Genomic DNA, 13,008 nt, shown 5'->3' with positions numbered 1-13,008 from the left:
GAAAAACGCATCTCTAAAAACCCCGCTAAGGGCTAAAGAAAAAATAGAAAAGGATCTGAAAGGTAGAATTGTAAAATTTGAAAACATCATGCAAGCCAAATTCTCCGTATTAGATCGTGTCCAGGCTGAGATTGAACCAAAACTTAGGAAATGTGAGACATCAATCAAAACATTTGACTCTGCTCTCGAGAGTATAAGGGTATTGATTTCAATGCTTACTGCAATAATAGCTTAGATTTGAAAACCGTTGTGAATAAAAACAGTAACTGTATTTCGTCTTTAAGTTATTAAGGAAAATCTGATTATCTGTCCAACAAACAACCGTGAAACAATCCGTTGAATTATTTGATCCGTATCCGGCAAACCGTTATAGTGATCGTCTGTTACATATGAGTACTAAAACAACTGTACACAATATATCACCCATCAAAAATATTTCTCTAGTCAACTCTGACCCTTAAACAAACGATGAAACAACTCTAAAGCAAATGAGTTGCAGAAATGACCCAGTCTTGAGTATAATACCTCCTATAAACTTTTGTGAGCGTAAAATCGTGGATTCCTCTCCGGCTCTGTACAGCAGTGTTCTTCAGAGACAAATAAGATGTCATACAAAATACCTGTTTGCATGCACCGATTCACAGATGATCCGACACTCACTTTCGAAAGTTCAATATCAGAGACAAACAACAGTCATGCGCATACAATTCATGTTCAGATAATTTCACAGCCGTAGCTCAGAATCGAACTTCAGGATTTTACGTAACGAACATTGACATGAAGTCCACACGAGTAGTTACATGTATGTCTGACTTCCTCGAAGGGGTTCTAGTGTCAAACATCATTTTCTTTTGAAAAAGGAGCAAAACATATAATCACCATCATGAACATACTGTCTAGAAGCACGAAATCAATATCCTAAATGAATATACTGAGGTACTGAGAATGATCAAGTGCAATAAAACACTTGATCATTCTCAGTACCAACGGACAAATGTTCTGGTCTCTTGCATCCAACCCATTTAATAACTGTTTTATTACCTAATTTGTCTATGAGATATAATAAAGAATGGAAATGGGGAATATGTCAAAGAGACAGCCATTCGACCAGGAATAGGAAATTGACCGCTCCATGTTAACGAATTGGCAGACGAGAGTCACATCTACGTTTTTACACACGAGTTTTTGTGTGTAAATTCCAATTCAATGAAGCCCTTAAAGTTCAGCCAATCAAAAGGCTAAGATATAGGTCATTATAGGGTCAGTGCAATAGTACATCGACAGTGCAATAGATCGCCCTGTCCTGAATAAAGTTTGAAAAAAGAGAAAAAATATGTGTATATTTAATAAACAAGATAAAACCTTATAAATAGGTAATAATGTATAATAGAAAGACTTACAACTAATGTATATAAGTCTGTCGAGTTCTCCAATTTGATCTTAAACAACAGTAAGTACAGACACTTCTTGCATTGGTTTGGATTATACATTCATTCCATATAGAACTCGTCTTGATTATATCGGTGTCGATGGAAGTTTACATCCCTTTGTCCTGTATTTTGAGAATTTAAAGAGCGTTACGCTAAATCTTACATCAGATCACATACTGCGAAAGTACTTTAATTCGTGGATACTAATTTTGGTGGATTAGGGAAGAAACACAAGATCGTGGATTATTAAATTATTATTTTTGAGATTTTCACTGTACATATCAATGGAAATCCTTTTCGATGGGAACCAAATTTCGTGGTTTGGTCTAGCCACCAAAACCACGAAAATTGGTACCCCACGAACAATAGTACTTTCACAGTACCTATCATAATGAAACTAGACATTCCTGAAAGCACAGTGAATACACCTACATCTGACATTCCGTGTCCGTCAGTGAAGAAAGCTACTCAGGCAAAAATAAATCAATGTAGATCATATACTGAAACTGATCTACCTATCATTGCCTATCATGGCGATGCACCAGGTGATTGCGACATTAACATGTATGTCGAATTACTCATCACACCTCAACTGTCTGCCGCAGAAAATTGTACACCAAACAGCCGCTGCAACCTCGTGAGTAGGTCGTATTTGAATGACGATGTAAAACGGGGCCAAACATCAGAACATCAGAACATGCAGCTCGTGTGAAAGGTGGATACTAGAGGGTAGACCTCGAGGTAAAGTTTTTCCAACTTATATTGAATATAAATGCGCAAAAACACTTTCCGTACGTGTCAGCGCTTAGCATGTGAAAACTACATGAACAAAACCTTTGAAGAAATCGACAATGCAGCTGAATGTGACGTGCGTTTATTTCGGAAACATATTTCACCACGCAAACCTCGAAAAAAATTCTCAGTATTCATTTTGTCATGTAATGGTGAGAGCTGAAAAGAGTCAACAGCCATTTTACCATGTATTACTCTGATGTTTACATATCGGTGGATGATTAACCAAGATCGAGCTTCCCATACAGTTGTAGATCAGACAAACAATTATATTTTGGATTCACTCTAATATACCAGGCGGACTCTTCACTTCAGACGAGAAAAAAATCCTACTTGTTAGAAACCTGTAATTCTTGTGCCCATCTATAAAGGCGGTGGAAAGAATAAAGCGGATCCAAGGTTATCAACCAATGTCTCTATTACCAACCTTATACATACTGTTTGAATTGGACATAAGTAACGCCTGTCTGCATGTTTTGACAAGCTACTTTGCGCTTCCCAAACACTAAACAACAAGGATACCAGTCTAGATTGAATATTATTACAGCATCATTTAATTTGTCAAAAAGAAAAAAAAATCACTATCGCCTTAAATCGAACAGTTAACTTTATGTTGCCTTTTGGGCAGTTCACGGGCTTTTGATAATGCATGGCACAACGGTTTAAAATACTCATTCATTAATTTAGGCCTCCATAAAAGACATCTTAGAATATGTCATTATTGTCAGAAAAATATCACAAGTTCGGTCCAAATTAACGGGTTCTAATCTGACAAATTTGAAATCAAACAAGGTGTCCGTCAAGGCAGTGTGCTTACCGTCTTGCGATACTTGGTTACCAAAATGATCTGATTAAAGAACTAGAAACAGCAAAACAGTTGCAAATATAGGACATCTGAAAAGCAGCACGTTAATCGAAAAAAATATATTATAAGGATAATAGAAAATAGGTCAAAATTACATGGGTTTTGTTTAATAAATCAATCATGAATACAAGATTTGGTACAGATGACGTAGACAAAAATTAAGACTTTCAACATGTAGTCTCGTATCTAAAGCGCCCCGTGCAGGTCAGGGTGTCAAAAGAATAGTCCTGCAGCAACGCTAAGCTTGTCGTAAAAGGCGACTAAATAGTGCTCAGAAACCTAGCCTGGGGCTAGGCGCTCTGCCTACAGAGCAACTGGGATGTGTGCCCCAGGTGGTGGAATGGGGTACCCCTGGCGTGTTACATGCTGGGGTTGTCAGGCTATAATGTGGAAAACCTGATCGAAAACCATAGTGGTACTCCGTGTTGGGAAAGGTGCCACGTTCCTCGCACGTTAAAGAACGCTACTGTGGTATTCTCCCGGAGTAGGAACCATAGGGCTCCGCCACAGGAGGCTAAATTGCCCGACCCTACCCACCTCTTCCTACTTCCAGTGGCAATCTAAATTTGTCGACCCTATTATCCTTGTGTCCCATCCCATTTTTCATTTCATCATCATTTCATGTTCATTTTATCATCCACTTCATGTTCATCGTCTGAATATAGCTGAAATATTGCTGCTCGGGCGTTAAACCCCAACAATCAATTGTATCTAAAGCGGTGGCAATTACGTATTTGACAGAGCTACTCCATAATTAAAGGCAGAAGCTGCTCACCGTGTCAAAGATTTCTTTTTCCTCTTTTGTCTTCCCTGGCCGGGGCATTTTATAGGTAATTTGGTGAGTATTTAAAAAAAGCAAAGGACACTTACACTTCCAGTGCACCTTGTGAATATATCCAGCTTTAAGCAGAGTCTGGGTTACTCAATAACTTTTATTTCTTTGTACCTGTCATTTTGGTCATTTGCGTTTTATGTTATGTTTATTGAACCATTCAATATGTTTGCTTTAAGGTGTTTTTGATTAATTAATCCATAAAAAAATTGTAATGTGGCGCTATAGAAAGGGTAATTACTTAACTTACAATGATATAATCAAAAAATATTATAGCATCAATTGTACGATTTGGCTAAAACCATCCGTCCAAATAAACGAAGCAGCAATATGCAAATGAAGACCTAACATACAAAATCCATCCGCCATTCATGTAAATTCCATTGAACAATATGTAAATAAAGACACTATAGGGTAAATCCATCCACCAATGCTAAAAATAGTTTTAGAACCACTCTTAATTCAATAATGTAACCTTGGCGATGAGAATAATATAGCTCAATAAAGGAGATGACGTACGCTAAGTGTGCACTTTCATACAATTTCACCTGGATGTCGTGATCACGCTACTGGTCAGTGTGTATGTGCATCTGAGTAGTTTAACCAAGACCACGCCAAGGCAAAATAGGTTTTATGAAACGAAAAAAAAAGGACGCGATGACCTTATATGTATGTTCATTAAACACAATTAAATGCGAGAAAAATATTATCAGTTTGCTCTATATATTCTGCAACAAAATAAGAAATTGTAATACATACTCTATCTAAGTGAGATTAATGATACTTTTAAATATCTGTTTAATGCATTTTTTAAAAAGGACAGCGATGTAGTTTTGTAACGTTCTCCATCAGATTTTCTAACATACATGCATACGTGAGCTCAGCATTCATTCAGGTGTTGCGGACTGTAATGTTCAGAGGCGGAATCCATTTTTCGGACTTTTTATGAGCAACTCGGCGGGTGTTTCTAGAAAAGCAGAGGACGATTACCCTACCGGTGCACCTGGTCCATGCTCCGAGTTTTTAGTGGAGTCCGAGTTGCTCATTTACTTTTGTTACTTTGTATGTATGATTTTAGTTACTTTATGTTCTTTGTTGTGTATGTCTGTTTTCCGTGTCTGGTCTTTGTCACTGGATTACAATTCTTTTGATTACCGCTATAGCCTTGGTTCTCTTGATTACTCTTTAAATACTCATGCAGTAATATTGCACCTGATTTGTTCTGTTTATTGTTTTCTAGACATTCATTTTCAATCTTTTTTTTCTGCTATTTTTCCCTGGGAAGTTTCAACAAATCTACTTCTATCTCCATGTTCGCGACAAAAGGGTTTATACAATAATGAACTCAATGGAAAGTAACAGAAGGTCATTGAGCGGAGCCTGACTTATCAATTAACAGCAGAATGACTTCCATATAACTCCTATTAAATATAGTTCGACACGAACACAAAGATACACATTTTATTTATTTCCCTACAATATAGATAAGCGAAGTCGTACTAAAATGTTATAAGCTGCCAGATGGCTAACGCCTGACCCTCCAACAGATCTACCGACTGTCTAAATAATCATCGACAGTCACTTGGAAGCTTTTAACTTATGATATACCCGGCAAAAACACTGATACTGATATCAGCAATATCGTTTTCATAGAAAAATCTTGTTTTTGATGACGTCAAAATTTGTCGACATTTTCGTAATTGTAGAAGAACCTCAAATGTTTACAATAAAAGGTTTGACGATTTTTAATACTGAATGTCCAAAAGCTAGACCAAAGTAATCAGAACAAAATAATTACAACGATTTTGTGTAATTTAGAACCACTTTGTTTATACCAAGTTTTCTATCTATATGTAAAACTAAAGGTATTTTGTACTTCTCCTGTTGCTTCCATAATTGACGATTGACTGATAAATGTCCAAATCTAAAACGTTACATAAATGTCACGAATCATTCATCAAGATCAGTTTCATGAGACCTTTATGTTTTGTAAAGTACATATTGAAATGGTAAATCAAATGAAAACACAGTTAAAATGCAATGGTAAATTTTTATTTTCCTTAGTTGCACATCATATTTTATCTTATCTAGCAAACCCACTGCGATACGGAAAACTGTTAATGATTTTTTTCTGTCTTACTTAATCATGAATAGGAAGTCATGGCATTTTTTACAATATATTGAAAGACAATATTTTATTCTTAAGCATATTAATTTCGTTAAATTCAGTTTTCATTGATACCCAAAATGTTCCGGAAAAAAATCGCCAATTCTGAAACACCAACACAAAGAATTTCATCATTATACGTCTTTGGTATTCAACCTAATGTAACTCATTTTTAGATAATTAAATAAATAAAGCAACAATAAACGGAACACATGCAGTTATACATGTAATCGAAACAGTTTCGGCCATTGTTTTCAATCAATGATGCGATAAATATATAATTAATAACAATCCGGAATCTCCGAAATAGAGTTCTTGTTTTCCATCAAACAGGTACGAAGAATCGAGCTACACAACTGTATTTCGGAGATTGAACAAAACACAAGAATTCTTGATTTCTGTTATAAAAACAATTTGTTCATGACAAACAATTGGAAAAAAAAATAATCAGTAACCACTATTTATCAGTAGTATTTAAACTCAATATCTTTTGGTACTAAAAGTTAGGGTGTTTCTTACTAAAGGAACTATTCCATGTCGGATATTTTCTGCACACACACACACACACACACACACACACACACACACACACACACACACACACACACACACACACACACACACACACACACACACACACACACACACACAACGTCTCAGAATGTGACGACTCTATTTGCTACACTGCTTCATCGGATCAAATTGATACAGGGAAGATATAAACGTATAGAAAGGTCTGAAAAATTCCCAACGATGTTAGGACTGTCAAATTTGCGATGCAAATTTTTTGTCGTTCCCTCCGCGGGACTCGAACTGGTACTGCTGTGACATCTATGGCAACACCGCCTGCACAAAGTCCAGCGCCCTAGATTCTGGTTAGACATAACGGATACACTGGTTGTTTTACTTTTTTAAAATAATGAAAGTTGAACAATTTTGCTTTCAACAAAATCAATACAAAATAAAAGAGAGTTAAGTTTTATCAGAGATGAGACAAAAATGAGTATATAACGACAAAACTTAGAACAGGCGCCTCTTTGAAAATGGACAAAGCATTATTTTTATCATTTTTTTTTATTATTTTAAAAGTTTCACAAAAAAATTCTTTGTTCGGGTCTAATCCATTTCCATTTGATGGAAGAGAATACGGTTGACCGTTTATACAATCAACAACCGATTAATAACACAATATTCTTTTGCTAACTCTATCCGTGTACTTTAAGTTTAAGAAAAAGGTAATAGATTGAAATTAATAGATATAACATTGTTTTTGCAACTTAGTTTTTTCCTATTTGACTAGTATAAAAGCACCCGTAGGAAAACAGATCGTTACCAAATCTACGGGACAAAGATGAAAGTCTTGTTTTTACTCTCGTGTGTTGCCTACGCATCGGCCACTTTTGACTATAGCGGAGGCAGTGGCAATGGAGGTGGTAATGGCGGTGGAAATGTCAACGGTGGAAGCATAGGCTACAATTACGGCGTTTATGGTGGCAATGGTGGTGGAGGTGGCCAAGGCGGCGGTGGGGGTGGTGGTGTTTCCGGTGGTGGAATTAGTGGTGGAAAGATTATCATCATAACTGGCGGAGGAAGCAATGGTGGTGGCGGCGGCGGCGGTGGTGGTGGTGGTGGCGGCGGTGGAGGAGGTGGCGGTGGAGGTGGTGGTGGTGAGTACTAATTTTTTATATGAATAGAGTATGAATTACAAGGTTCATAAATATGAAAATGAAAATAAATAACTGTTGACATATTGTTTGTCATTTCCAGCATGAATAACGTCAATTAGCGAAAAAGTGGTACATGTAGCTAAATAATTAAATTATTATTATTAATATTCTGAGAACTGTTGTGCATGTGGAGTCATCCGTATAATTGTTTAAATCATAGAAAATTCGTGTTTATCCTTATGTAAAAGCATCCAATATTATTCTTACACAGTTTAAATAAAGTTATACATGTTTTAATGCTAATGGTTGCGTGTATTTCATTTTTTCGTTTTAGGTCGTGTATGGTGTACATGTAGAAAACAATGTTCCGGTATTGAATGGACACTCGATAAAAAGTGCCGTTTTCCTGAGTACTTTCCGTATAATTGGGACACGTGTTGCCGATTGTTATCTGCAACTGCTAGTGCAAGTGGTGCTGGTTCTTCTGGCTTTGCAAGTGCCTCTGGTTCCGGAGGAGTTGTCGCCATGGGAGGTTCGTCTTTCATTGGCAGCAGATTTGCATATGGCAGTGGCGGGGGATCCAGAAACGGTGGCGGAGGTGGATCAATGAAATACTAGTAAAATGTATTTTGTGATAATTTAATGATATCAAAACAATTGAATAAACTGCACCATCCTTACATCATATATTTGTAGTTACGCCTTCGTTTGCAGAATTATGCAGTTCCTAAGATGAGTCTGATGCATTCATAGTTTTAATATTTGTTTTTCCTTTCACCCTGAAAATGTGATCTTTTATATAAACAAATACAAGGTTTAGAAAATAATATAGCTGTATTTTTTTACAGCTACATTTTCGCCCATATTTTACTAAGACACCCATATAAAACCTATCCGAGAGTAGAGTTTTTTTGTGGCTGTGAAATTCCAAAATTTTTGGTGAATCTAGTCAATTTGTATTAAAAGAGAAAACTTTAAATATCGATCCTATGTCGAAGTTGATAAACATTTCATAATTTTAATTTTTGACTTTCCAGAATGACATACTACCTTACCTCTTGATAAATTAAAAATACATCCGCAAAGCAATAAAACTGCAAGAACGCCAGGTTACTGTTACACATATCGTATCACTTTATAACAAAGAACTGAAATATCGAACAACTGTTGAACTGTATAATAAAGTGACTCCTTGACAGAAATTATTGGACATTTCTTCGGCAAATTATCGGAATTCAAATGGGAAATCATTATGCCCTTGTCGATCTGCATTTTTATTTTATTAATATTAGAGTTTCTCCCTAATCCTGTGAAAAATATCTAAGTTTAATGTCGCTTTAATTTCACACATTGACATATCTACATGTTCTTTTCAGTATTAAACCTAAATTTTGAATACGCGTCATTTTAGTACTTTTACCTCTAATTGGATTACAGTGGTCATCTCAGAACCGATTTTGTTTTACAAGCCAGAAGTTTATTTTTTTATTATATATATATTTTTTATCATGTGCACTTATATACCAGCTCTCATCTTATTGTATTTATATTTCTCAGTTGTAAAAGCTACTATTGTAACCTCTAAGTGTGCCACCGTCGTCCGAGTGACAGGCCTTTAGATCAAGAATATAAAAAAATAGGTCTCTTATGTTGCATGACGGTTTTATTTTCTATATCCGGATCGTTTTGAAATACTGTCGGTTTTTGTCAAAAAGATCATACATGTAGATAGATTTTTATGAAACATCAATATGCATATGATTATCTTCTGTACTGTGTTGACAATGATTATACCAACTTTTCCCGGTAGCAATTTTGCGTTGCTTATTTGTGTTGCAATAAACCGGTAACAACTAACCAAAATGGTACCGGGAGGAGGTTATACGTGCTATAAATCCATGTTTTCTAGCGTGTTTAAAAGCCGTTAAAAGGTTAGTTCCATTTTTTTCATAAAAAATGCTTGTATCTAGTCAAAATCGAAAACACAACAGCTAAGGTAACTTATTGTCGTTATTCATTTGATGATATATTTAATTTGACTATAGTTAGAAAGTCACTGAAACGCCAGTTATCATTAGTGAAAAGATGTTCTAAACGAACAATATTTAAAAAAAATAAAGAAAGAAAGATAAAAACAAAACACGTTTAAAAAAAAATTGATACTTTAAAGTTCTGTTGTTATCATAATCAATGTAGAGTTGTAACATCTTAATAGGACTAATTCTGTGAAGGGTTTTCGTTGATGGTGTTATATCGATCAGTGGCCGGTGTTATATCGATCAATGGCCGGTGTTGTATTGATCAGTGGCCGGTTTTATCCAATCAAATGTTTCAATAAATCGAAATATTTGAAGATTGATTGTAATTTTATTGAACTGGTGATATAGATTTCACATGAGAGAACAGCCAGGTGTCGCTGTCCAAAGGTCATACGTCAGAGATTGAGGATGTTGTTGAGTATAGGGTGGGTGAAAGACCACAACAAAATATTTTCAAGTGGTGGGCATGTGAAATCTATATCACCAGTTTTGATAAAATTACAATCAATCTTGAAATATTTCGATTAATTGAAACATTTTATTAAACTGCTGATATATACGATTTCCCATGAGATATTAGAGCACAACTAGATCATCAATCCACTATGTGAACTGTAAAACCCTTCTATAAGCATTTATGCTTGTTAACAATCAAACCAGAGATGCTAAATTTTTATTTAACACATATACATATGTACAAGCAAAAAAATGTGTAACCAACTTACAGTGTAATGACAGTACAACCTTTCAAGTATTTGAAGATAAAATATTCTGTGTCAAAGTACATTGTTCATTATCACTAACGATTGTTCTATTATAAAATTTTTGAAAAGTTGTTGACGATTTCCAACCGGCACTTTTCATAATAGTGTCGAGTTGTAGTCCTCGGCTTAAAGCAGCAGATGTTAATGCTGAACGCCAACTGTGTGGACCAAAACATTCAACATTTATATCAGAACTTTTCATTACATTTTAACCCATCTGGCAATAGTACTTTTAGTTATAGCTTTATAAGGTTTAACAGTGGAGATGAACTGTTTCAGTTCTCCATTTCTTATACATTTTGTCTTATTTATATACTCTGCACAAGTTCTTACAATACATAATTTTTCATTCACAGCATAATTATCAAAAATTAGAGGTTGTACATGTAATCCTTGTTTAGTTTGTTTAAGCAAATCATTTACATAACATATCAGTCTGTTAACTTCAATTTGAACATTATCAACTTTTAACTTATATACCGTTTGACACCTTTGTCCACTGAATAGCAGAAACATCATTGCTAGTTTTTGAGATAGCTCCAATAAAGTAAAATATTTGTTATCTGGTAAAGTCTCAAAATATGTCAAGACTTTCTTAACATCCCAAATTGTAGTTTATCTTGGTAAACTAGGTTTTTTTTTGTAAAAATACCTTTCATAAACCTCTTAATCAAAATTTAATTACCAATATTTCTATCACTAACTAAAGTACACAATGCTGATATACATTTTTGTAGCTGGCTTTGCAGTGTTTATGCCACTATAACCAATATCTTGTTCAAACAAAGAATTTAAAACTCCTGCTCTCAATTATTCTCGAAGATCATTATATAACTTAGATCCTATGTCGTCAATGCATAAACTGATGCAGTGTCCTTAAAATAAATTTCAATTGCAAACAAGTTCAAAAGTTTTTGAGAAAATTTGATATACAAATACTATATTGTTAATCAGTTGTACTTTAAAATAAAAAAAATAAAGATTGAAATTGTTTCATGCGAAAAGATGAATACAAAAAGGTAACAAATCAATAACAAAGTACTCTTAAACCCCACAAAATCGACTTCCTGTCTTTCTCTTTTATTTTGTAGTCTTTGTACTTTTGTTGTAGATCTGGTTTTCCCGTTTTGTATGTAATGTTCACAAGTATACCAATGCTATCTATATATTGTGTGTATTCCCTTGTGCATTCAATAAGAAAAAAAATCTTTCATGAGTAATAAAATAAGCCATAAAAATAAGTTTATTTATATGAATTTTGCTCGAACAGGTAAAATTACCTGGCACATCCTCGTATTTTCCGCGATTCTCAGATTCATCCGCGCACAATACATAAATGCGTATTAAACACATACTAAAATACGGTAGATGTTTTAGTAATTACCAAAACATGCATCACAGGCATAATAAAACACTATTTGAGAAAGAAACGAATATAAAATGTGTTCCATGAACTTTAAAATATTACCGAATGTGGAAAAGAACATATTTAGTAAATGTAAATCTATATTCAAATATACGGTTCATGAAAGAAGAAAATACTGTGCACTATAGTCTTACCTTTTATACATCAACCACCATTTATGTCAACCATGTTTCACCCGATCTCTGTGCCTTTAATGATCAGGTTTTGTAAATACTTAATCGGAAAATGAATAGTACATTGCTTTCGAATTACACAAAAAAACCAAAATACAATATATGTACTTAGCTGTGTTGTGGACAATAATACTCGTTTTGACGTTAACGAATGCTTCGATTTATAGTAATGAATTGTCTGAAAAGGGTCAAAGATGGTAGTGCACCGGTTTGAAATGTAATTAGTAATGTTTTTACAATGACAAATCATTCAGTTCAAAGTATTCTTAGAAAAAAGTGTAATTTCAATTTATACCGCTTTGAACCTCCTATTGAATTCAAGTAAATTGTTATGTTTGCAAATGTCAAACAGGTAATCTTAGTCTCTGACATGTGAAGTCTAATTTAAAGTATATTTTCTCGTCACCGAAGTACGATTTGTTAGTCACAGGTTTAAAACGAACCCCTCGCCGGATGAAAATAATCTAGACACAAACAGTAAACAAACGACGTATCATAAAACTATATCCAGATAATCACATATGTACAACACACATTCCTACAAAAAATGGTAACATGCCAAAACGTGGAAAACACTGTTAAAAGCCATTTTAAAAATGACATATTTATTCAAAATTGTTCCTCTATTTATGACCATGGTCTATTTCTTGATGTAAAAATATTGTATAACATTCTATTAAACGAAAACAAAAAATGTACAGATTTATTTTTCATTATTATTGATCCTTAAATTATTAACATAAAAAATACACCATCTTAGTGTTACACAAAATACATATGTGTGTTTTTCACCTTAATTTATTTTAGAAGAATGATAGCATAAACGATTATAAATTGAATTACACAAATTAAT

At 34.4% G+C, this 13,008-nt stretch overlaps 1 protein-coding gene and 1 pseudogene across 1 annotated transcript; one reads left to right on the top strand and one right to left on the bottom strand.

Moving 5' to 3' along the window:
• The first annotated feature begins 7,433 nt into the window (after nt 1-7,433).
• On the top strand, nt 7,434-8,440 carry LOC148609385 (uncharacterized). Its single transcript, XM_088541346.1, has 2 exons — nt 7,434-7,753; nt 8,088-8,440. The coding sequence occupies exons 1-2, from the start codon at nt 7,438-7,440 to the stop codon at nt 8,369-8,371; spliced, it is 600 nt and encodes a 199-aa protein (XP_088397472.1). The 5' UTR covers nt 7,434-7,437; the 3' UTR covers nt 8,372-8,440.
• Nucleotides 8,441-10,534: 2,094 nt separating this feature from the next.
• Nucleotides 10,535-11,227, bottom strand: LOC148609384 (uncharacterized; annotated as a pseudogene).
• Between the last annotated feature and the right edge of the window lie 1,781 nt (nt 11,228-13,008).

This window comes from Perna viridis, chromosome 8, assembly GCF_037379345.1.
Source record: "Perna viridis isolate PV_CMFRI_1.1 ecotype Kerala chromosome 8, ASM3737934v1, whole genome shotgun sequence".
NCBI classification, from domain to species: domain Eukaryota; kingdom Metazoa; phylum Mollusca; class Bivalvia; order Mytilida; family Mytilidae; genus Perna; species Perna viridis.
Note: the sequence above shows the minus strand (reverse complement) of the source record. Positions and strands in the feature narration are given on the sequence as shown.

Coding starts and splice junctions, on each gene's coding strand:
- LOC148609385 (XM_088541346.1), top strand. CDS start 7,438: ATGAAAGTCTTGTTTTTACTCTCGTGTGTTGCCTACGCATCGGCCACT. Junction 7,754..8,087: donor TGGCGGTGGAGGTGGTGGTG/GTGAGTACTAAT, acceptor TTTTCGTTTTAG/GTCGTGTATGGTGTACATGT.